This window comes from Miniopterus natalensis, chromosome 5 (genome assembly GCF_054644295.1).
Source record: "Miniopterus natalensis isolate mMinNat1 chromosome 5, mMinNat1.hap1, whole genome shotgun sequence".
Lineage (NCBI taxonomy): Eukaryota > Metazoa > Chordata > Mammalia > Chiroptera > Miniopteridae > Miniopterus > Miniopterus natalensis.
Window position 1 is genome coordinate 58,961,570 of NC_142085.1, and position 23,840 is coordinate 58,985,409.

Here is a 23,840-nt window from a genome sequence, read left to right on the forward strand (position 1 = left end):
ATAATAGACAAGAAGATTTTAGACCAAGGAATATTACCAGGGATAGAGAGAGGCATTTCATAATGAAAAAGGGGTCATAACTCCATATTTACAGTTGGAGATTGCAACATCTTTCAACAACTCTTAGAAGAATAACAGTAGAACAGAATACTGTACATTCTATTCCAACAGACATGGAAAATTTACCAAGAATAGACCATATGTAGGGAACAAAAGTCTCAATGAATTGAAAAGCAGGCAAAGTATGCAGACTATGAAAAGCATGTTTCATAACAAATTAGAAATCAATAACAGAAAAATATCTGGAGAACCTCCAAATATTGGGATACCAAATGACACACTTCCAAATAACCCATGAATAAAAGAAGAAATGACAGAAGAAATTAGAAAATATTTTGAACTGAGTGATAATGCAAACACAACATATCAAAATGCATGGGGTACAGTTTCTAGTAGTGCTTAGAAAGCAAATTTTTTCATTAGAAAAGGAGAAACATCTCAAGTCAATGATCTAAGCTTTTACCTTAAGAAAGCAGGAATGATGGACAAACTGAACCCAAAATAAGAAGAGAGAAAGAAGACCAGAAACCGATGAAATAAATGACAGATAAATAGTAGAGAAAATCAATTAAACCAAAAGCTGATTCTTCACAAAGATCAATAAAATTACAAACCTCTAGACAGAACTTTCAGGAAAAAAAGATACAAATTACATCAGGAATGAGAGTAGGGACATTACTACAGATTATAAAGACATTAAAAGGATAAACAATTTTTTTACAAGGTTGAATTCTTTAGTCTTCTAAAGCATCTGCCTTGAATAAATGTTTTCCCACATTCCTTACGTTCCTAGATATGATCTTTCTGTAAGGGACTATTATAAACAGGTCTTAGGGTAACCCTGTGGCATCATTCTTTTATAACCTTCCTCCAGATTGACATCAGCTCATTAATCAGCTGTCTTAGGACATGATCATTTGAAAACATGTTCTGTTTTCACTATGTCTGGCTGGGCTGGAGAGGGATTCGGTGCTGAGCGGCCCCCATCACTACACTTTAGAAATTTCTTGAGGGAATCTGACTGGTGTTATCATGCTACATTTCTCTTATGAGTGTGCCTCTGTCCCATGCTCTGACAGATCATATATGGCTTTCATCTTTCAACCTCAGCTAGTCTCTGCCCTCTCCATCCTGTGCCCTAGAAGTGTGGTCTGGGGATGTGTCCTCTGGTGTGACATTTATAAACTAAGTGGCTTTGTCCATTCGATGGTGACCAACCGTCTTCCCTACTTTTTGGGACCTCTCGGGACTTTAAAGATTACCAAGGACTTGAGAGAGCTCTTCTGTATTGATGATGGGTTACACCATTTCTCCCCTCACCTAGTCCCCACAACCTCAGGCAAATCAGAGATCTCTGGGACTCAGGGGAACCCAACTGGAGAAGTCAATATTAATTTTTCTTTCCCTCAGACTCCCAGACACTTTACAAGTGATTGCCTTAGGAGGTGAGGTGAAGGGGTAACTTTTACAAAAACTCCACTTTCCTGAAATTCACTCAACAAATATTTATTGAGCATATACCTGCATGTCAGGCACCATTCTAGGCTCTTACAACACATCAGTGCATAACACAGACAAAATTTGTGGAGCGTACATTCTGGACAGTTCCTCCTCTGTTACCTTTCTAGTCTCTTTATATAGACTGTTGTGCTTTGTGTGTGTGTGTGTGCGCGCGCGCGCGCATGTGTGGTGTGTTGGTGGCATTGTGATGTTACATTGCTGGTTGTGCTGATATAGCTTCTCTGAGTCAATCCTAATAGAGAAGGGATTGGGTCCAAACCTCAGTTTGGTGAACTTAAAATGTGGTATATTTGTTTTATGGTCCCAGCTATAGGCTGTAGTCACCAATGTATGGAAAGAGGAAAGACTGCTAGACACCCTGTACCACCATGTTACATATAAGGATATGGAGGCCCAGAGAACAAATATATCCCAGTATCTTCTGACATGTGCTCCCCTCCCTTACCCCTAAAAACTTTGGGCTGAGAACTGAGGTGGCTTGTACTAGATAAAGGGAAGTGTTGATATATTCTCCTAGGTCTACAGAATGGAAAATGCTAAGATTTTTTTCTCTTTTTTTAACATGTGTGTCTATACATGCATGTAGTAAGCACCTAAAACCATACTTTCATATAGTTTCATTTTGGCTTTAGCTTTTACTGCTAAGTGCTTGATTCTTTCCATGTTTCCCAATTCAAACTTTCGAGAGAAAATATTCATTTTTTCATACTACCAAATAATGGGGGTGTTGCTTCACTGGGAATCTATAGATCAGTTCCCTCAACCAATCAGCTGTGGCCATGAGAGGAGGAGGTGGGACCTGGCCCAAATAGCGCTGCTCCTTCATACTGGGGCTATGGGAGGCCCCTTCCATTTTGAAGGGGGCTCTAAACTGGCAGGGACCATGAAAACAACTGGTCGAAATTACCAGGAGCACCCAACCCATATTTCTCTATATGAAGTTCTGATATCCTATGTTTAACTAAAAGAAAAAAAAAACCCTTTTTTCTCCTTAGACAGGAGATGAAGAAGATGAGAGTCCCATCTAAGAATTAAATCAAGCTCTTACAAATGCTAAATTCAAAGTTTCAGAAGGTCATTGTGTGGTTTGAAAGAGGTATATGGGTCAGTAGCTTCTTATTTGCCAAGCATAACAACATGAAATACTAACTTTGCAAATTCCTTTATAAATTTTGGAGAAGGTAGAAAACTTTTTGTGGTTTTAGTATGTGTATATGTGAGTCTGTGTGCATGCCCCTGGAGCTATTGGAGGTCCAGATAGGTCTGCAGCTTGACTAGTTTAGTTCATTTTGGGCTACTACTGAGAATGAGGGGATAGAGTGGTCCTCCAGGATGCCTCAGGAAACTCCTTTGGAAAAGAAAATGGTAGGCAGTTTCAGAGCCACTTCTTCCCGCTTGGGTCTTAATGAAGGGATATTGTGAGGGTTCAGTCTGTACCAGCTAAGGCCCTAGATTCTTGGATTCAGAGTTTTTAGCCCAGAAGTTACATAGGGCCCTCAGGTTTTGTTTGGTCAGCCTGGAATTTCCCTGTTGTGGTTGCTGTTGCTTCAGTTTAGTTACCAATTGAAAAATCAGGCCATTTCAACCCCCACCCCACCCCACCCCATTTCACATTACTAGCTACTTTGGGAAATTCTGGCTCTTCAAGACTTGTGTTCTTTCATGGTGACAATGGGATGAGTTGAGCACCTGCTTCCTTCTAAACCAGCCATGGCAAGTGCCCAATTGATTTGCTCAGTCAGACCCTGCCAGCTTTGCTCCTTTATGGTACTTCTCTGGTTGTATAGGCATTTGGATTTTTGATTCCAGCTTTACAGACCAGTTGAGAGTTTGCCTGAAGGCAGATAGTTCTCCAGAGGCAGAAAGCAAGGAGATTAGCCTGCTGCCCTGCATTCAAATTCTGGCTCTTCAGTCTACCTGAATGGCAGCTGACAAGTTACCTCACTGTTCTAAGTCTCAGATTTCTCATCTGCAAATGCTACCTTATAGGATTAGTGGGATGATAAAATCACTAGACCTTAGCTTATCATGGAGCCTGGCTCTTAGTAAGTCCTCTATGAATTGATGATATTAGCTATTTTTATTGATATCTTTAACATTATTATTAACGTACCTGAGACAGAAGGGCAGCAGGGAAATTTAAGTATACATATATAACATTTTCAAAGTAAGAGTTTATTTTATTCTCTTAGTAATTCCTCAAAATATTTTATTTCCTCCCCTTGCCCCAGTTATTTTTTTCCATATCTTTAATCCTGTTGATATGAAGACCTCTTTTCTCTCATTTTGTTTTCAAGTTTAGTTATCTTTTCACGCGTAATTCTTTTATTTCAGTTTCTGTGTTTTAGTATTCCACCAGCTATTCAAGCCTATTTTTCTTTTTCTAGACTTTATTAATATATATACCTAAAAAGATTATAAAACTTAGAAATAATACTGGTTGTGTTGCAGATATGTGGGGTAAAAACCTTTTAGTAAAAGAACTTCTATACTTTTCAATTGAATTCATTATTTTGTCTTCCTCTCTGCTGTAACACCCTCCCTCCAGGATTCCTACAGAACACGGTAATAATATCCCAGAGGAGCCTCCCCTTATGTACAATTTTATTTTTATTTTAAAGAAATAAGGAAAAAAGTTTAATTCCTTTTTTCTTTGTTAGGAATTTGTTAGGAATAATTTGTTAGGAATTTATTAAAGCTTGATAACTGTTTTAAACCTATCATATTCTTGTTATACTGAAAGACCAAACTAAAGTGTTAAAAGAAAATCTGTTTCTAATTTTAGATTTTTATGTAAATCAGTAAATCTTTCTAGGATAAAGAAAGGTATACCAAAGATATTTTGGTATAGATTGAAAGTTATCTTCCATGAAAGAAAGATGAATCTGAGAATCTAGCCACACTTTAAAAATGTGTGCCAGTGTTTATTTAGAATCCCTCCTATTTTATTAGAAACAGGAACAGTAATTTCACCAGCAGGAAGTAATACAATACATGTAAGTTTAACATTCCTTCGATTGTTGTACATTGCAGACATTTTAGATCCAAGGTAAGAACCCAAATGAGAAATAATAAACATCCAGTCCCTGATGACTCATTTAAGTCCTGCCCAGCTGGCTGAAAGCTTCGGCGGGAGGAGGTGCTGGTCCTCCTGGCTGGCTTTGTGTTTCTCTCAGTGCTCTGAAGAACTTTGTTCTTGGACGTCTTTGCTCTGCTGCATCAGGCTGCCGGGCAGGAGTTGATGCTCACAGCGCCGCTGACCAGGGCTGCTTTGCTGAAGCTCACCGGGCGCCCATCAATCACAAAGTGACGGATGCAGCCTGTGAAGGGCCTGCCAGGGGCCAAGGGTGGCGTCAGCAGAGACTCTAAAAAAGAAAGAAATCAAAGATTGCAACTGAGGCATCCCAAGCCCAGATATTACTTCATGGTAAAAATGTACAAAATAATTGCACATCAAGATGATTTACATGTCACAAATGAAAGTTAGTTATTCTCAGGATCATATTCTGCTTTTGAAGTAAAATGAACATGTGGTAATTATAAAGTTTTGCCATTGGTTTTCACAATCAAATTTCTAAGTATGTTTTAGCTGTCTTCCAAGGCGGAAATTTTCCACCTACGTGCAAAGCCTCAGCAGTGAATTTTCAGGATCTACCAATGCTTTTTGGAGGTAATTTAACTTAAGCCTCACTTATTTTGTGTGTTTTGCTGAGAAGGCAGAAGAAATTTTAGCTTCTATGTTATTTTTGGACTTGGTTGATGTTTCTATTTAATTCATATCATTATTGTTCACCCTTAAGCCTCCACGTTTTTGCCAAACTCATAAAATATAATGAGAAAATAATTCAAATAAACCAAATTTTAATTTTTCTGAGCTCAGGGTTTAAGAACTATAAATAGGATAGTGATAACTAGCCTAGTCTTTGTGTGGGCAAAGGTGCCCTGCAGTATGCCAGGAGAACTTTCTCATCTTAATTAGAGATCTAGAAGAAGCCTTATGCTTATTAATTGTACAGACACAATTAAATGTGTTGGAATGATAGAAGCAATATAATTTAAAGCAATTTAGAGTGCTTAGAAAAATTACGAAATTAAAATCCATTTAGTCAAAGCTGATTATTATGTACAAATAGCTTGTGAGCAGGAGCAGATAAAAAATGCAAAACACTTAGAAATCAGTAAGTCAGGAAGGAACATAAAACAACACAGCAAATTAAACATCAAGCAGCCATGATAAGTTTTTCTAAGCAATGTGGATTAAGAATATGCAGAAGCTTTGTACTGAAAATAGATCACGGAAATAGCATTTCATATATAGAATGATAATTATAAGGTTTTAGACTTGGAAGGGGCCTGAATAATCAACTCCCCTTTTCCCTAGATTAGTATGCCTATATATATTCTTTAAGCCTGCTCAGTGTATATCACCAGAATAAAAATAAGTGAACAGGAAAGACTAAAGGGGAGAGACAGCTGTTTCTTCTGCCCATTTTGGAGACTAGTTTTAGAACATGGCTTTGATTCTGCCCAAGCCTACTGCCTTTTAGTTCTTGGGGGACATCATCTAGAAGAAATAATTCATACAGAAGTTATGGTGTGCATAATTCACGACACGACACAATCTACTGTAGGTAATAACAATAAAGTGCTCCAGAACGCTAAGGTAATTGATTAATAAAATCAACACACGATTTTAAGAGTGAACATTCCTCAGGTTGAAAGCTTGGCTATATACAGAATAATGCAGGACTTTTAGTACCTGAGCGGTCAGGTTTGTGTGTGCGTGTATGCATGTGAACTACGTTAACAAATTTTTTTTTCTAATTTTGATTTTTAAATTATCATACAGTAAAGCTGACTTATTTCAGTGTATAGTTCATTGAATTTTAATGCATTAACTTTTTATTAATAAAAATAATGTCACCAGGGTCCCATGTGGTATAGAAGAACTGGTTGGGATTCTAAGAGAGTTCAGTTCATATAGGGTCAGTCTGAAATAATCTAGTTAGGAGGCAAAGAAAAATCATGTTTTTTCCCTTAAACTCCCCACCAAATTCCAGATGTAAAAGTTGGTTATTTTCTTATATCCTCTCCAGCTACATAGCATTTGGTTTTTCCAAGTTGGTGAAATACGTGAAAACGAACACATTCAGTAAAAGATCATGGTCCCTACTTCCGAGGTTTGAAACAATTGTGGGACGTTCATAAGAGTCGTCCTCACACCATCCTGGATGATTCACCATTCCTGGGAGATGACAGTGGCGATGTTACTGATGATGTGTATGGAATTGCAGCTGGGAACCTCCCTTAGGAAATGTCACTACATAGGAACAACAGAACTTAGGGTCTGCAGCTTTTTGTGAGATTGAGCCTAATCCTGGACAGGAAGAGCCACATATTCTCTTCTTTCCTACTAAGCAAGCAAGGCAATCAGCAAACTTTTAGTCTTCCAAGGTTCTTGGATCCTAGAGCAGTATTAGAAACAGGTTTCTTTGTGTCTAGATAAAAGGGTGTTTCACTGTGTGTAGGTGAAGAGGCACTGTAAAGGGAATAATACACAAGCAGGTGAGGCAGAGGGAAAGCAATATGTATCTACTGGTGAGAACGCTGGGGTCCGGTTCTTAGGTGTTGCTTTGTTGTGACCCTGATGTGGGGAGTCACAGTTGTCAGTATACTTTTTCTTATGAAAGGACATTGTTTATGAAATCCTTAGAGTTATTAGGTGAATTGTGAAAGCACATGGCTCATTCTTAATATATAACAACAATGATGAGAACTTACTGTTTTTTTGATTTGGAACTTGTCCTTTTTAAACAATTCTTACCTGGAACACCTCCAACAAACACAGGCTCCCTGTGATCAACTGGTTTTGGATTCAGGGGTCCAACCACATGGTTCACTTCAGAGTCTACATCCAGCTGAACCACATTGGAATCTCTAATAACTAAAATACAGGGCAAAGACTGGTCATAGGTGGCAACGGAGTGATTCGTTTTCACAAGAACTAATTTATCACAGCAATGGCTTTAATTCAGAATAATTCACACTTTCTTCTACATCATTGAAACGTCAGTGTCTAACCAAACAATCATTGTGATATTTTCCTTTGAAAGGGAGGATATTTAAAATACTCTTTTCATATAAATATTTAAGAACACTTAAAATATTGCCACATTTTTTCTCCATAAGTGATGCATTATTTAAATAACGCCCCAAGTTTTGGCAGCATTCATATTTTCAAATACATGTGGATTCAATATACACATTTTAGTACAGTAACATTTGATTCTCTTCTTGGCTACTTCTAGACTCTCATTTATCATTTATTCCATCTCATAAGTTATAGTCTAAGTTCTGCCAAGCATCATCCCACAGGCGGGTGTGTAGACTCACTTTATAAGGAAACCCAGGACACACAGCTCTTCTCACCTGTAATCCTGTGCCATCTGCCATCACAGAGACTCTGCTTGGGTGTTACTGAGGTGGAAAAGTCTCTAATGCCATTGTTGACTTTCACTATGACCTGCAAAAGACCGGGCACAATATATATCTTAATTTCTCCTCATCATGATAAGACTAAATTTCCTAAATAACTCTTAGGGAAGCAATACTCTCACAAACATCTATAGATGCTTTGCAATTTGAACACAAGGGGTCGCTCTGCAGCAGGCTAAGAAATACTTTAAACTGAATGATCGAAGGAGAGAGAACAAAATGACAGGAGAGATGGGAAGGAGAAATAAGATAACAGAATGAAGTCCTTTAATTTGTAAAGATGCTTGACAAAGTGGTTACGGTATTAATGAAGAGCATGGACTCTGGAGCCAGACTGCCTAGATTCGGATCCCAGTGCTCCCACTTACTTTGTGCCTGCTTGCTCATTTGTCAAATAGGGATGGTGATGATAATACCTACCTCACAGAGCTACCAGGGGATTAAATGATTTAATCCATATAGAACATTTAGAATAGTACTTCACACATAGTAAGTACCATATAAAGATTCATTTTATTATATGACTTAAACAGGATGTGTCAGAACTCAAATAAAAATCAGTTATATATCAAGTTAGGGACACCAATAAAAATATGTTGCTTTTTCTTATATTTGAATAATCTCATGAATGTTCTTTAGTATATTTTAGAATGAAAGTTGTGCTTAATTACAACAATTTTTTAAGTTTGTAGCTTTGAACATAATATATGTATGTATATACACGTCTTGTATACATAGATTATAGATAAGTATTTTAGTGTTTGCTGGTTTTGATACTTGGGTATGTTTGCTGTTTCCAGTTATTGTAAAAAAAAAAAAAAGTCCAATTCTTCTGTTAAAACCCTTCAATTATGTGGTTATTGTTGATGATCTTTTTAAAAATCTGTGCCACATTTTCTTGGCTCTTTGTTCTAATCAAAACAATTCCCAGCATGTAAATTTGAATATAAATATTGCCTGCATCTAAATTTCACATGATAGCTTCCCTGCTTTTTTTCTTTCCTCCCAGTTAGGAAAGATTGATGAAATCATTCTGTAAAATAAATCTGCTTTAGATCTAGAGTCCAAGGTCATAGGAGACAGACTGTTAAAACAATTTTTAACACAGTACCTGCCCATTTTTCATGTGAACATTCAGGTACTCCCCATTGACACTGTGACCGTGAACAAGGGTTCCAGAACTGCTTCTGGGACGGACCTCGAATGCAATCTCGAACTTCAATCCTATGTTGAAAGACTCATCTGTGGAGAGAAATACTAGTAGGTCTCAAGAACAGCAACCCACATTTTGTAACTGTGGTATGATTTTGTAATGATATATTTTTGTATCTGTGTTTGAAAGTATGACACCCTTTTCAATAGATAAGTAGAAAGTGGCACTTTCCATGTCAAACACACTATGGAAAGCTCTGTGGGAGACAGACACTAGCACATCGCTCTTGTGGGGTGTGGGGTGTGGGGTGGAAACAGCATGCTGAAAATACGCTATGGCTGTGGGAGCTCAGGGGAGGAGGAATTGATTCCAACTAGCAAGGCCATTTAATGTTTCCCAAGTGAGAGAGGAGGAAAGGGTACAGCAGGTACAGAGGCTGGATGTTTGGAGAGCACTGTGCAGGCCAGTGCGGCTGGATTGTCCCCGGTAAGGGGAGGAGGCGGCATGGTGACCGTGGAAGGGCTCTAGTGTGCAAGTGTGGAATCGAGACTTTATTCTGAATTCACTGAACAATAAAGCTGACTAGATCAGATGTGTATCGTAAAGCAATTCTTAAACAAATAATAAATAACCGATGCCAGTGCTGCAGAGCATTTCGTAGGAAAGAGGAAGTGAGGTCAGCAAAAGCAGTTAGGAACTGCTACTGGGGTGATGAAAGAAAATGAATTCTTCTTGAGAATAGCTGTGTTCACTCCAAGGACACATTGCAAACTGGGGCATCTTAATCATGTTCACTTGATGTGTCTTCTTATAAATCGCTTCTTAATTTTTCGTGCTATTACTAGTTAATGTTTATGGGAAGCATAAATTGTGCAGGTTGCTTTGCATTTTAAGCTGTCCATGTCTCGGGGTTCTTATCACTGAAATCTAATGAAGGGCTGAGAAGTGTGAGTGTAGATGTTTTAGTAGGAAAAAGGAGAAGAAAGTAAAATCATGAGCTAGACAGAGAGGAAATATTCCCTCTGGTTTTTCTACTGGGCTGGGTGGTGGTTAACGAGATGTACCTGGCTGCACTGGATGCCTTTGGTCGGGTGCACAAAGTACCTAAGGGCCTTGAGAGCAGGGACATGGAAAGCGGTTTATACCTTCTTCCCATCCTCTTTGCCAACACCTACCCTAGTGCTCACACCTAATGGTTGTGCCAAAGGATATTTGTTGGAATGTATTAGATGGTGATTGTGTGTAGCCCGTTAAGCTTCTATTTATTTTTAAAACTATTATGTTCTGTCACCTGGCAGAGGAACTGTCATACCGGAGAGGCACACAATAAAAACTGTTGAATGATAAAGAGAATAAAAATTCAGAAATAAAATTTCTGAAGGCTAGCATTGTCTGCTGGCGTTGCAGGGCAAGGGGAGGAAGTGGAGCTTTTATTTTATTTTATTGGGAACAATGGGTTGTGCTATGAGGGAGCAGAGGAAGACCTAGAGGGCAAGGTGGCCAAGAGCTGACATGGATCAGACCACAGAGCAGCACGGGAAATCCTGAAGGAGCCAAGACGGTCTAGATCCAGAGGTTTGGCAGCTGTGGAGAAGGTCTGGTTGGGGAAAGCAAGCAGGGATGGGCACAGTGTCTGGCCTGGTGTGGTAGGAAGGGGGAAAGTGGTCCTTGTGGAAAGAGGCCAAGTTTTCTGGGGCCAAGTGAGCCTGGCACTCTGATATTTTACCTCTGGGCCCCAACGTGCCAGTTAGCCCCCTTTGGAAAGAAGTATTTCACGATTCTTGTTTTCAACGTAAGTCACTGTTACCTAGGACTGCGTAACCTCCTCCTGTTGAGAAGTATGTTCCTGTTTCCGTTGGACCTTCAAAACAAGGGGTCACGCTAAAGGTCTGGGACGCAGAGGGGATGGAGGCCCCGTTGAGCTGGAGGTCGCCGAGGCAGCCACTGAAACTGTAGACTGAGTTTATCTGAGAGAAGAAGACATTTCTTTAAGAAGATATTTCTTCCATTTTTCTCAGCACACACGGACGCACCACAGGGAATCAAGATGAAGGAATCTAAGTCTTGAGGGAAGCCATGTAATTCCTTATTTATCTTAGCTATCTGAATGATGAATAGTTTTCCAGATAGTTGCTTTCTAACTAGTTGTTTGAAGTTGGAATTTTGCTTGAAAATGTCAGCCTACAAGCAGTCACACTATGAAAATTTTTACATACACCGTGACCAAAAGAGCAAGTGTGGTTCTCAAACTAAATATTAGAAATATTCTAGTTTGTTTTTCTTCAGGAATGATAGCTATGTCCAAAATCACCTAGTGCTGATAACCACGAGCATAGTTCTTATTAAATCTACCGTGGTTAAACAAATAGCAGAAAGCTTGCATCTCTGGCTTCATTAGCTGTTTTTGTGGTGGAATATTTATCATACCACAGGACATGACACTTGGGCCATGAAGATAATTGATTTCACACTGCTTTTGAAATCATTTAAATAGGCTGTTGTAAAATTGGGGCTACTTAACTAAAATATAATTAAACATGAACCTCTCCTCCTCTTTTTTGCTGTATCCACATATGTTAATGAATCTTAGAAATGTATTAACTCTGTGTTAAAGTCAAATCTATGTTTATGTAAGAAAATGTAGTCCTTTAATGCATTCCCTTTATTGCTAAATGGTTTTTAAAAAGTATAATATTTTAAACTTTTAAATTATAAAAATAATATGTTATTTACTAGACCCTCACTTCTCCCCAGGGGTAACCATGTTTCCTTGCACACTTTCAAACTGTGTGCGTGTGTGTGTGTAAGAAACAAAAATGAGACCATAGTTTACATAACTGCCTGAAAGGTTTTTTTCAGTCAATACTACATAATTGAATGACTTTCTTTTTTTTTTACACTAAAAGTATGGGTACTTGCTGAATGAATAAGCATCTTCTTGAGACACAAATTTTCATGACAATTTATATTTCTGAAACTTTTCATCTGACTTCTACCTAAGAATGGAAAGATCACTCCTGACTTTGTAATGCTGCGGGGCAGACAGACATCCCATAGGACAACACCCACTTTGACATCCCATCTCCAGCCGAACTACAGTTTCACTCTGGCTAGTGTCCTAATCATAACATGAGGGCTGGATTAAATGATCTTCCAACTCTGAAGGTGAAAGGCTCTACCCAGTCACAACCTGGTTTACCTGGACGTTTTTCACAGCTCTCCCAGGAGCCACACCTCCCAAGTAAATAGGACCTTTGATTTTCCAGGCAGCTCTAGTAGGAGGAAGACTTTCTTCGAGGACTCGAAGACCATCAATGACCAGTCGGCCACTGCTCCTTTCCCGAATAAATATCACCTGGGTGGAGAGAAGGAAAATTGCACATCTCAAGTTCATCCCAAGATGAGGGGAAAGGCTATGTTGCCTCTCCTCCCAACTTCACTATTGCAATACTAAGGAAAACCTGTAGAAGTTCTTTAGAAAAAGTAGCCCTTCTCTGAAGGTCAGGAGTTTGTCTCTTCTTTAAAGCTTGGTTGAAAGTTACAGGCTTAACTTCTGGATGCAGCTTCTAATTAGCAGTGTTCTCGATGAAGCTCTCCCCAGTTGGCCAGTCCACATGCTGTCTCCTAAGTTTATTGTAACTTATTTTAAGGCAGCTTACACTGCTTACTCTTTCCATTGCATACACACTGACTTGCTTCAATATTTGGGTAGTTCTCCCTGTTATATCCTGTCTTCCTAACAGATAGACTCCTCACTTTGTATCTTCCACAGCTTAGTCCAAAAATGACATTCAGCAATTATTGTTGAAAATTTAGAACATTAGATAGGTAGTAGGGAAAAAAAAAGTGAGAAATCTTTAGAAACCAACTTCAGTTTGTGTTGGCCATTGATTCTCTGGTTAAAATAATTGCATTAAAAAAAAGTTGATCTGTCAAAAAAAAAAACACAAAAAAACACTCAGCCTGTATCTCTTTTAAAATAGTGTGCTTCAGGATTTTCAAAAGAAATTTGATAAAGATTTTTAAAATCAAACTCTGAGCATACGGAAACAATTTAAAAATAGAAGGTTCTAGAGAAACCAATAGTAGGGCATTAGTGTCAGTCCATTTGCCAGTGGTGCATATTTGCTGATAATAATATTCTCTGCCTTCAACTTACGTCATGCCACAGTCCATCGTTATATTTCTCCTGGCTTCTAACCTTCAGTTTCTTGTGGCCAACATTAAACATGAAAACCAAGCGGCCGTGGGCTAAGAATAGAGTCATGAAGTCGTTTTCTTCTTGATCTGAGACATAGAAAATCATCCCATGGGAGGAACGAGTTTTCAGGCGAATGGAAAACTGAGATCTGGTCAAAGAAAAGAAAAAGGTTACCTGTAAAATGAGACTGAGGGTGAGCTCTAACTTCCGAAAGCAATACACGGTGAGGGAAAATAAATAAGAAATAAGTAGCCATTCTGTATACTCCCAAGCAGCAGTACTCCCAGGGACCCCTCAGCATTATTAATGAATACTGGGTAAGTGCTGCTGGTGCAAAAATGTAAACCCTCTGTTTCCTTATACAGCAGAGGTACAGTCCCCATGTAAGGAAGTGCTGTTTCCGTTAAAGATGATATCATGTCTTGCTTTAAAAATGTGGTTGCAATTAGTTTAGCAAATCTATATGTTAAGGAAGCTTTTCCATGTGGGACAAAATACTAGTGAATGATTAATATGTATATGGAAATTTGCATAGAGACAATATGATTTGTGTACTATCTAAAATGTGTATTCAGTTGTTTTCCCCAATAAAAATTATTCAATGGCTGTCACATGTTAAATGCAGCCACCAAAGTGTGTAGGCATGAAAACATTCTAGAAATTTAGCTCCAGGCCATAGCTAAGATATATTTATTAGGCTAACTTCTAAATTATTCCTGAAGAATACAAAATGCTGATTTTGCCTATTAGACAAATAGCAAGTTAGAAGGTATGAGGGGTTTCTTATTGAATGCACTGCCTGTCTAAGTGTTTGATAGAGCTATATAAGACCTATATAAGAATATTTGGGTGCTAACACTAAAGAAGTCTTTAATAATTCTAAACAACCTGAAGATTTGTGAAATACCAGGAAGAGATGAGGAGCTTCAGAAATAGTTTGAGGGCCAACAGAGATTATTATCTTTTTCCTACGATCTTTTCTCTGTGCCACTTTAATCACATTTTTTATCATCAAAATAAATACTAAATAGTTCATGATTTATACTTCCCAATAAATTACATTCTCTGTGACTTTCTTCCCAAATGTAAGGTGTATAAAACAGCATTCTCTGAGGAGTTTTCTGTCTTTCCAAAAAGACCAGACAATAAAGAGGGGAAGAAGGGGCGAATTTCAAGGACCCGTCTGACCTTGATACCACCTTCCCTCCCCCGTACAAGTTATTTTCAGATTGTAAGTGGGATGCTTCTGACCTGCTGGAAGGTTAATCAGGAAAGATACTGAAAATACAAATATGCAAGCAAGGATGAAGCCTAGTCATTGTACTGTCTCCGGAGGGATAGTGTAGTGTGTTACTTTACTTTTCACCAAAATCTTCTTTTAAGTGTTCAAACTCTTGGCGGCTGTTGGCTGTCCCTCCGTACTGATAGGCGTGCTCTATGGCTCTCGGGCTGTTGGAAAGGTGGCAGTGAGAGTCTTTGGGCGCATTCCTCTCTAGGAATTTCAGGCCAACAGGATCCCTTGAAGGTGCATCTTTATTTTTCTCTCCCTATAAGAATAAGAAAAGAAATAATATTAAGGGATAAAAGTGACATACTAGTAGCAAAAACTCATTTGTTATTTTCTTAACAACAATAAAATAATTAAAATGTGTACGATTTGTGCATTTCCCATTAATGAAATGGTTACTTATGTTTACCACCGCAAGCAAATGGGAAGAGAGCAACAGTGAACTAGGCTACAGGGGCTCAGCAAAGCAGGGGTTACTGGACCTGCCAGTCTCAGTCTATCAGCCCTGCCATCCTCTGCTTCAGTGTGGGCATATATGGACTAGGATCTGTCTCTTGACTCCTACAAAGATTAAAAAACTCTGATATCTTTACATTTGGCAACCAAATACTATAAATTCTCTGTGGATATATGCTCTGAATATTAATGATAATAAAAAAAGAAAAGTTATAATTTAACCAATTACTTTATTACCATATAACACAGACACTTCATTTATTTTCCTAAATGGCTATGTGTGAGGTGACTCGAACCCCATTAGGCTCTGACTTTATCAATGGAATTTATTTCTCTGAGGGTCTATTAGTTGCAGTCCAACTGGTGATACCAATTTCAATTTGGCAAGATTATTTTGTTTCAGATAACAGACAAACTAGGTAAGTTACTAAAGAAAAAGAGGGCAATGTTTCACGGCCAGCCGGCGTGGCTCAGCAGTTGAGCATGGACCTAGGATCCAGGAGATCAAAGTTCGATTCCCGGTCAAGGCACATGCCTGGGTTGTGAACTCGATCCTTAGTGGGGGGCATGCAGGAGGCAGCCGATCAATGACTCTCATTGATGTTTCTCTCTCTCTCTCTCCCTCTCCCTTCCTCTCTCTGAAATCACTAAAATATATTTAAAAAAAAAAGAGGGCAATGTGTTATAAGGCTATGGGGGTCTCTTAAGAACACAATCCAAGAGAAAATAGAATAGTGGGCTCCTACCAGAGGCAAGAATAGGAATTCGAAAGTTGGAAAGAACCGAGGCATTCCTTTTCTGGAAGTCTCTGTTATCTCAGCTTTGTTTTTCTCAGAGTGTCTGCTCTCATTCTTTCTATGCAGGACAGCTTTCTGCCTTTTCTCTTTCTAGTTAGTGCGGCTTGCTTTCTCTGCGCATGATTAACCCAGAGCTCGTAGGTTTATGTGTTTTCTATCAATGACCAGCCCAGACTAGTCTCTCTGCGTTCTGAGTTTCCAAGAAGAGAACATGATGACCCAGCTTAGTTGACATGATCTACCCTGATCCAATCATCTATGTCAAGGTAGATGAGGTCACATAACCTAAAACACTGGGACTCCCCGGTAGGTAGGGAATCAGTTCTCAGAAAAGGGGGTAGTTGGCCAGAATTACTGAGTCAAAGCAAATTACTTTCCAAAAAGGTAGAAGTGATTTTAAATTTCTGCATGAATGTATGAGTGCCTGTCTTACCACCTATGTTCCAACCTGAAAATTTGTTGTAATTTTTATGTTTTCAAATTTAATTGGGAAAGTATCTTCTCAGTTGATGCCATAAATCATGGTACATGTGAGTGGCTGACATGAAGGTCAAGGGAAGAGGGGGAGACAAGGGTACGATCAGAAACTTTAATAATTTCCATGATTGTGACCAAAGCCTGAGATTGTTACACAAAAGGAAATGATACTTGAGAGTAACAGTACTAATAATGTGATATATACAAATTCTAAGTATGGAACAATTCTAACCATGCTGTTGAAAAGTAGTTGTAAGTATGAGTAAAAGCTGATTCCAACTGTTTCTTTAGGAACAAGAATTGACGCAACAAAGCTGGTGAACTGGAATATCTGCTACTACAGGAATCTTATCTTTCACATGTACAGTCGCAAATGACAGTAAATTCTATAAAGCATCAGTGTCCAAAGTTGTGTGTGTGGAATAAGGGCAGCTGGGGGCCTGGCACAGCATTCTCTTTTACCTTTCTATTCTGACTCGTTTTAGGCTTTGAGGAATTTTTTCCTTTTTTGTGAAGGAGTAACAACGGCGAAGACTCGATGGGACACTCGTACAGAGAAGTGTGGACCTTTTCAGAGTACCGCTGGAAATCTTCGACCTCCACGTCTCTGCCCACCCTACGTTTGGAACAAAGGGGAAAGGAGCCTTAAAAATGCTGTTTAGAATTACATGATGAAAACTGTGGAAGTCAGAGAACTTGAGCAATTAAACACTTTTGTGTGTGTGTGTGTGTGTGTGTGTGTGTGTGATGGTCTTTATCCATCAACCACTATCTTAATCAGAATCCTTTAAATGATCATTTAACCAATGAATTAATAACTGCGCCTGGTACCAGGACATCCTGACAGATGAACATTGTCTCCCTCACCACACTCCGCGTCACTGGGGCCTCTGCAGTGCTTAATCTTGCTTGCTCGGCACTCAGGCAGCCCCCATTGTCTTTGTTAAGGACCTAGATTAACGGCTATGTTTAAAGTCATGCATTAAATTAAGAACACTTTGTTAAACCTCTAACAAGGATTTGGGTATGTGGCTCTGAGCTATATCATTAATAAGAAGTACAGAAATAATCACATCTAATATTTATAGCTTGCCGTATGCCAGGTGCTTTAAGCACATTATCTCATTTAATCCTCATAACAAGCCTACCAGGCAGGCACTATTATTATCTGCATTTTTCAGGTGAAGAAACAAAGGCTTACTTTGCCAAAGTCATACAGAAATTAAAGGACAAGAAAATCTAATTACAAACCTAAGTATGTCAGTTGCTCAAGCACATGCAAGCTTCTAATTACTACCTAACGCCTCTGGTAAATTTCATAGTTCTGTTTTTAATAAAGCAAATATGTTCATTATTGACGATCTTCTTTATCAACCATGCAGGTTTATAAAAAATAAAAATATTATACCTGGTAAAGTAGGCATTACTTATACAGCCGGTGAAATTAGCATACTGGGGACTGATAGGTGAGCCACCGAAGTAAAACTTCTTTTCATCTGCTTGTGTGTGTTCCGCTTTCCCTTTGGTAGGGTTCTTACTCCCAAGTCTGCTTTTATCTACTATCAGTTCATATCTGCAAAGGAAAAAGCTTCTTTACACACCACACAGCTATCATTCTACCTTGAGTTCCATTCCAGGTTGCAGGTTTTCTCAGGGAATTGGAAGGGGACATCTGGTTAATAGACAATGATTTTCTAGACTCTTTACGAGGCCTAGGATAAAACAATTGAATGTTTCCATACAAAAAAGACCCTCCAAACCATGACTGGACTTTAAAAGCAAGAAGTTAAGATGGCTAGTCATCAGCATTGGTTTCTTTTTTGTTTTTGGTGATCATTTCAACATGTTTGTGGGAGATCATTTTCATTGCAAAGCACAGTGAATGGTTTTGGTCCTGATTGGAATGGAGCCCAGAAAAGGCCTATTAATGTTTCATGTGATGGGAGGGCTCCACGGAAGTGGCATGGACTAGGAGCAGTCTACAACAGAGGGCCATGTCTTATCCCAGGAAGCTTCTCATTACGGAAAAGAAACTCAGTATTACATATTTTAAAAATAAAGTTGGAGATTTTAAAATGTGGCCATAAATGTGGCATTCTCAATTGCCAAATTTAAAACTAAATGAAACCAACATTTGCTGAGCTCCTTCTGTGGGCAAAACACTGCCCTCCACTGAGTAAGTACTATGTTCAGGAACTTCCCTCAAGGAGATTATAGCCCATGGTTCTTGTTTTTGTTTTTTAATTTATTTTCATTGTTGAGAGTATAGACGTCCCCCATTTTCCCCTTTGTGTACCCCTCCACCCTTGCCAGGCCTTAACCACACTATTGTCTGTGTCCTTGGGCTACACATATATACATATAAGCTCTTCGCTTAATCTCCCACATCCCTCTGAGACCTGTCAGTCTCTTCCATGTTTCCATGTCTCTGGAACTATTTTTACCAGGAGGGGGTGATTTATATTTTTGTTAAGTAATTGCATAGTGACTTATTTTTCATGTCTTGAAAATTAAGAGCAATTTTTTTTTTTTTTAAAGGAGGTAAGCAGCTCCTTTCATCATTTTTTTAAACATTAGAAAAGTACTAGAATAGCCTGTTATTCACAGTGGCCATCTGACAGAGTCGTGCCCTACAGAGAAAGCCTTGGCGCGGGAGGCGTGTGCGGCGAGGAGCTGTACCTCGCGGCCGAGACAGAGGCGATGACGAAGTGCGGCAGCCCGTCGTCGTAGCGCTTGTCTGCCGACTGCACCCGGGTTCCCCGCACGCTCAGGAGCACGGTGCCGTTCGCCAGCGACACGGAGAACACGTCTGGCTGAAACGCAAGCGCAGGGCTTTAAGTGGGGAGCCAGGGATGCAAAAGGCGAACATGTTTTCAACGTTTGCTTCATGCTATCGCCTGAAGGAACGCCCAGTGTGAAGGAAGTTCGCTTCTAAAATACTTTCTATGAATAACAAAAACAAAATGCTTGATTGCTTGATTAGTGCTGCCTGTAAAATCAGACACAGTTCAATGGAAAAAGACATCTCCTGTATTTAGAGCTACAAATTTCTCATGACTTCGTCATGTTGAGAGTTGCCTGCTGCGTCATGTTTCACTTCTAATCCCTTTGGAAGAGGCAATATTTTAATCTTGGGGATGTGGCTAGCTGGCCAGGCAAAAGTTAATTTGCTAGTTTGGCCTTTTAAACATTTCACTTTTCATCTATCGAGGCAAAAGAGAAATTAAAAAAAAAGGCACCAGGTTAATATTTCTTTTTCTGAATTTGTTTATTGTCTTAAAATATTGTCGAAATGATAATCATGCTTCTCTTCCCTTATATAGGCAGCAAACTCTACAGAAAGCCCAGCACACAATTACTTTTTGGGGGCCAAAAGTGCTATTTAATTAACCATGGTAATCTGAGGCAGGTTAGGTGACAGAGGTTTTACCAAGCGCTTTAAATTCTCACAGATGCTACTGATTTAAATTCAATTCAATATAAATGTGGTAATACAAAGTAATAAGTATGAAAAGTGAAAGCTGCTGTCATCAATTATATTATGACCTGGCCCATCAGTGTATCTGTTTGGTGATGACCTTTTCAGAGATAAATCAGTTGAATCTTAGGGTCACTATACCTCTACAGATCTTATTTTATTCTTGAAATAATATATCTTTAAGTTGAGCTCGAGTGTTCTGCAAATGTTTTACAAATGCAAAAAGAGAAGTATGTTCTTTTTACTATTTTATAAATTAAATCACACATACGTTTGTTATTAACATACAGTGGTTCTTAACATTTTCTGTGCTCTGGACTCCTTTGGCAGTTTGGTGATACATATGGGCCCCTTTGTAAAATAATGTTTTAATATGCATAGAACAAAATGTATTGTAACACAAAGGAAACCAATTACATTGAAACACAGTTTCAAAATATTAAAACAATAAATCTGTGATATAGTAATATATGTACATCTTTATTAAGGCATTAAATAATAAAATCTAGTAGCAGATCTAATAACTACTATAATTTAGAAGTAGCAATGAACAAAAATAATATTTTGAAGTATCTGTGACAACTTAAACATGAAATGAAAAATACTTCTGATTTCTATTAATGAAAAAGTTACAGGTCCTGTTAATATTATTGTGATTTGTTTCCAACATTTACAATTGAAGAAAATGCTAAATTTTAGTTAGAGAAAATAAAGATGTAATTTTTCCCCACCCAAGTCTACAGACCTTCTGAATTCTTCTCATGAACCCCTGAGGAGTGGGTCTATGAATCCCAGGTTAAGAACCCCTGATGTACAATATATATAATATTTTATAATGTGTCTGAAATGGAGCATTCTGTGTGTGTACATGTTTGTCAGAAGGAGTCTAAATAGAAAATCACTATTAACGTGCTTAAAGCTGTTTGTAATAGACAAAACAATTATCACAAAGAAGTTCCCTCAGGAAAAAACAAATACTTACCCCTGAAGCATAATAGAATAGTAACCCATTTGGCTGTAATGTTTGGAAATTAAAGCCTCCTTCAAAGCCATCAAAGAAAGATATTTTCTGAGTTGAAGCAATGAAACTCTGCCCATTGAAATATGCTCTGCGAGATATCTGTGTGCCAAAAAAGTGAACTTAGTGCTTGTGATAATTACCAAATGCTTAAAAGAATTTCTCACATACCAAAAGCCTTGTCTGCTAGTTTCTATATTAATAGTGTTGTTTTTCAATCCTCACCTGCGGATATTTTTCCCATTGCTTTTCAGAGAGCATGGAAGGGAGAGAGAGAGAAAGAGAGAGAAACATCGATTGGTTGCCTCCTGAAGGAGCCCCGACCTGGGCCAGGGATCAAGCCTGCAACCAAGGTACGTGCCCTTGGCTGGAACTGAACCCAGGACCCTTCAGTTCACTGGTTCGATGCTCTAACCTCTGGGCCAAACCGGCCAGGGCAATAGTTTTTTTAAAACTTCTGGTTTATACTGGAATTCTGGCGCGTTAGCCTGCCTTCTGTGTGCCTCTAACAGGTGGGGCATCAGCTTCTTCCCGTCCACTACCCTGAGTAATAATGGCGCTCACACAGCCGCCCTGGGCTTTGGAAGCCCCCCTCATGAGAAACTGAGGCAACTGGAGAGGTCACAGAGCAGCCCCACTAGCCTTCCTGGCTTAGTGATTCTTTTTGCTGGTGGCAGGAAGGAGCCTAAGGTATATCTAGAATTCCAAAGAAGCTGGAAAGAGCTTTACAGCTTTTGAGAGTGATAAGTTTCGTGTCTTATTTATTATTTCATCTTATTAAAAAGCTTTTGATTGATTGGTACTTACAAGAGAGTCTTCTGGGCATCCATAACCAACTCCCAGGGTTTCTGTCTGCTCTAATAAATTGAAATCTTTCTTTTGGAACTGGAAACCCTTCATGCATCCTCTGAAGTTGATATCTAGGGGAAGATGTGCTCTTAGAGTCCTGGGAAAGAAAATTAGTCCTCACTGATAGAGCCGTGACGATGATGCCATCCTACATATGTAGGATATGCAATTTAATTTTATTTATAATCATTTATAACTGACTTATTTAAAGGTCAAAACTGGTCAATTCTTGGCAATTTCACATGGTGTAAGCTATAAAAGTAAACTAAGAAGCACTAATTTCTTATGTCACAATTGGTAAGTTAGGAGGAAAACCCAGTCTTCAGCCTTCCACTAATCCACTTGGGTGGTAAACTTATTTTCTTGGCTTTATTTGCAACACACTGTAATCAACTAAGGTTTCTGTGAATGTGGGCCTTAGGATCCTTAGGAAAGTAAGAAATCCTTTATCTTTAAGATCAGGGATGGCGTTTTTCTCAGTACTGTAATCCTATTACCTGTTACCATTCCTGGTATATAGGAGTGTCCAAGAACATGTTATTGGGTATTGAATGAATGAAGTTAATATTGATCAAATTACAATGCCTTCAATGTATTTGAGATGAACACTAGCCAAACTAAGGTGTAACAGTTCCCTGTATTGTGCTCCGACCAGATCATACCGGGAGGGTGGTACTGATAGACAGTTTTGGGTGCACATAATGGGATACATGGCAGTTAGAGGTCCAATGTGCCATGGTTGGAGGACTGAAGAGGCTATTTAGTTTGATATGGAAGCTTGCAGAGCCTTTTAAAAATATGAAGCATTGTGACATGGAAGGGAGATGGCACTAGCTGTGATTCAATATATGGAAAAGCTTTATAAAAATTGAAGTCGTTTAAATTGATTTATTGTTTTTTGCATTCAGAGGTAATCATAGGTATATCACTATATTTATTCAAAGAGAGGTGTCAGGGAAGGTTTTTTTTGAAAAAATATTATATTGTGGCCTTATCTCAGAGCTTTCAGAATTTCTGGGGAGTGGTAATGGACAATGGTGTTTATAAAAGCTCTCTAGATTATTCAAATGAGAACCAGGATTGAGAACCACCGGACTGGAATATCTTAAAGTTGTCTCTCAGTCTTAAAGGTTTCTGATGCTATGAATTGATTGTAATAAGAGACAGTGAATTTTTGGATATATTAGAATAATGTTTCATTACACAAAATTCACAACCCCTTGGATAGCCTTAAAATTTTTACCCTCAGATGCTATTTGAGAATTCAAGTAAGTTTAAATTAAGACTAAAACAAAGAAACCTGTAGATCACATCTAATAAATACTAATTTAAAGAAGTCCCGAGGACTGGCTGCAGAGGGCCCAAGGTGCTTAAATGTGTGTGTGTACACCTGTGCACATGTATAGAAGTACCAAGTGGAGAAGCTTACACCTTTTACTAGATCTATCCTGGGTGCTGAATATTCAGCCCAGTGCATTGTTAGGAACACACAATCACTTAACAAAGAAAACTTACCTGGATTGCAAGACTTCTGGGGGAGCCCCTCCAATGTATATGTCTGTAAAAGGTATTTTCATCTTTTCATTGTCCATGCTCTTGACATGTCGTCTGTCAACTACCAAAATCATTTTCTTATCATTGTGGTAAATGATTGAGATCTGGAAGAAATAATATGTAGTAAGCCTTGGTCACTGTTTAAAAATCAACTTTTTGACGACTACAGTATATCTTAATTATTCTGATTAAAACAGTTGGACGTCCATGTTCTTATGCTTGTTCACAGAATGGGGGATAGATTTTCCTTTCTTACTCACAGACATGAAAACTCTTGCTTATAAATGCAGAAGTTCCCATTTTCTGGAGGAGGATTTCCATGTGGAGAGGAGCCAGTCCAGGAAAAGTCTGTCATGAGACCAATTGATTTATTTGGCCCCTTTGAGGGGATTCGGGAAACAGGCACCTTCTGGACCCTAGACGGCATGTTGCCACGTGTTCTTTTTTGGTGACATAGTGAAAAGCCTTAATAAATCTGTGAAAATGCTAGTCA

At 38.7% G+C, this 23,840-nt stretch overlaps 1 protein-coding gene across 2 annotated transcripts in view; it reads right to left on the reverse strand.

Annotated features, from left to right (window-relative positions):
- Nucleotides 1-4,479: 4,479 nt before the first annotated feature.
- The window catches only part of LAMA4 (laminin subunit alpha 4), a 117,170-nt gene continuing 97,809 nt past the window's right edge, over nucleotides 4,480-23,840 (reverse strand). For both annotated transcript variants that reach the window (XM_087817565.1, XM_087817564.1), the window contains exons 25-38: nucleotides 23,309-23,451; nucleotides 21,752-21,890; nucleotides 20,909-21,046; nucleotides 19,128-19,261; nucleotides 17,857-18,021; nucleotides 16,911-17,064; nucleotides 14,790-14,977; nucleotides 13,389-13,578; nucleotides 12,429-12,584; nucleotides 11,037-11,196; nucleotides 9,188-9,318; nucleotides 8,011-8,104; nucleotides 7,406-7,525; nucleotides 4,480-4,946 (exon numbers count right to left, since the gene is read on the reverse strand). In XM_087817565.1, coding sequence (XP_087673691.1) covers nucleotides 4,801-4,946; nucleotides 7,406-7,525; nucleotides 8,011-8,104; nucleotides 9,188-9,318; nucleotides 11,037-11,196; nucleotides 12,429-12,584; nucleotides 13,389-13,578; nucleotides 14,790-14,977; nucleotides 16,911-17,064; nucleotides 17,857-18,021; nucleotides 19,128-19,261; nucleotides 20,909-21,046; nucleotides 21,752-21,890; nucleotides 23,309-23,451 — 2,058 coding nt within the window. In that variant the 3' untranslated portion in view covers nucleotides 4,480-4,800. The remainder of the gene's footprint in view (nucleotides 4,947-7,405; nucleotides 7,526-8,010; nucleotides 8,105-9,187; nucleotides 9,319-11,036; nucleotides 11,197-12,428; nucleotides 12,585-13,388; nucleotides 13,579-14,789; nucleotides 14,978-16,910; nucleotides 17,065-17,856; nucleotides 18,022-19,127; nucleotides 19,262-20,908; nucleotides 21,047-21,751; nucleotides 21,891-23,308; nucleotides 23,452-23,840) is intronic.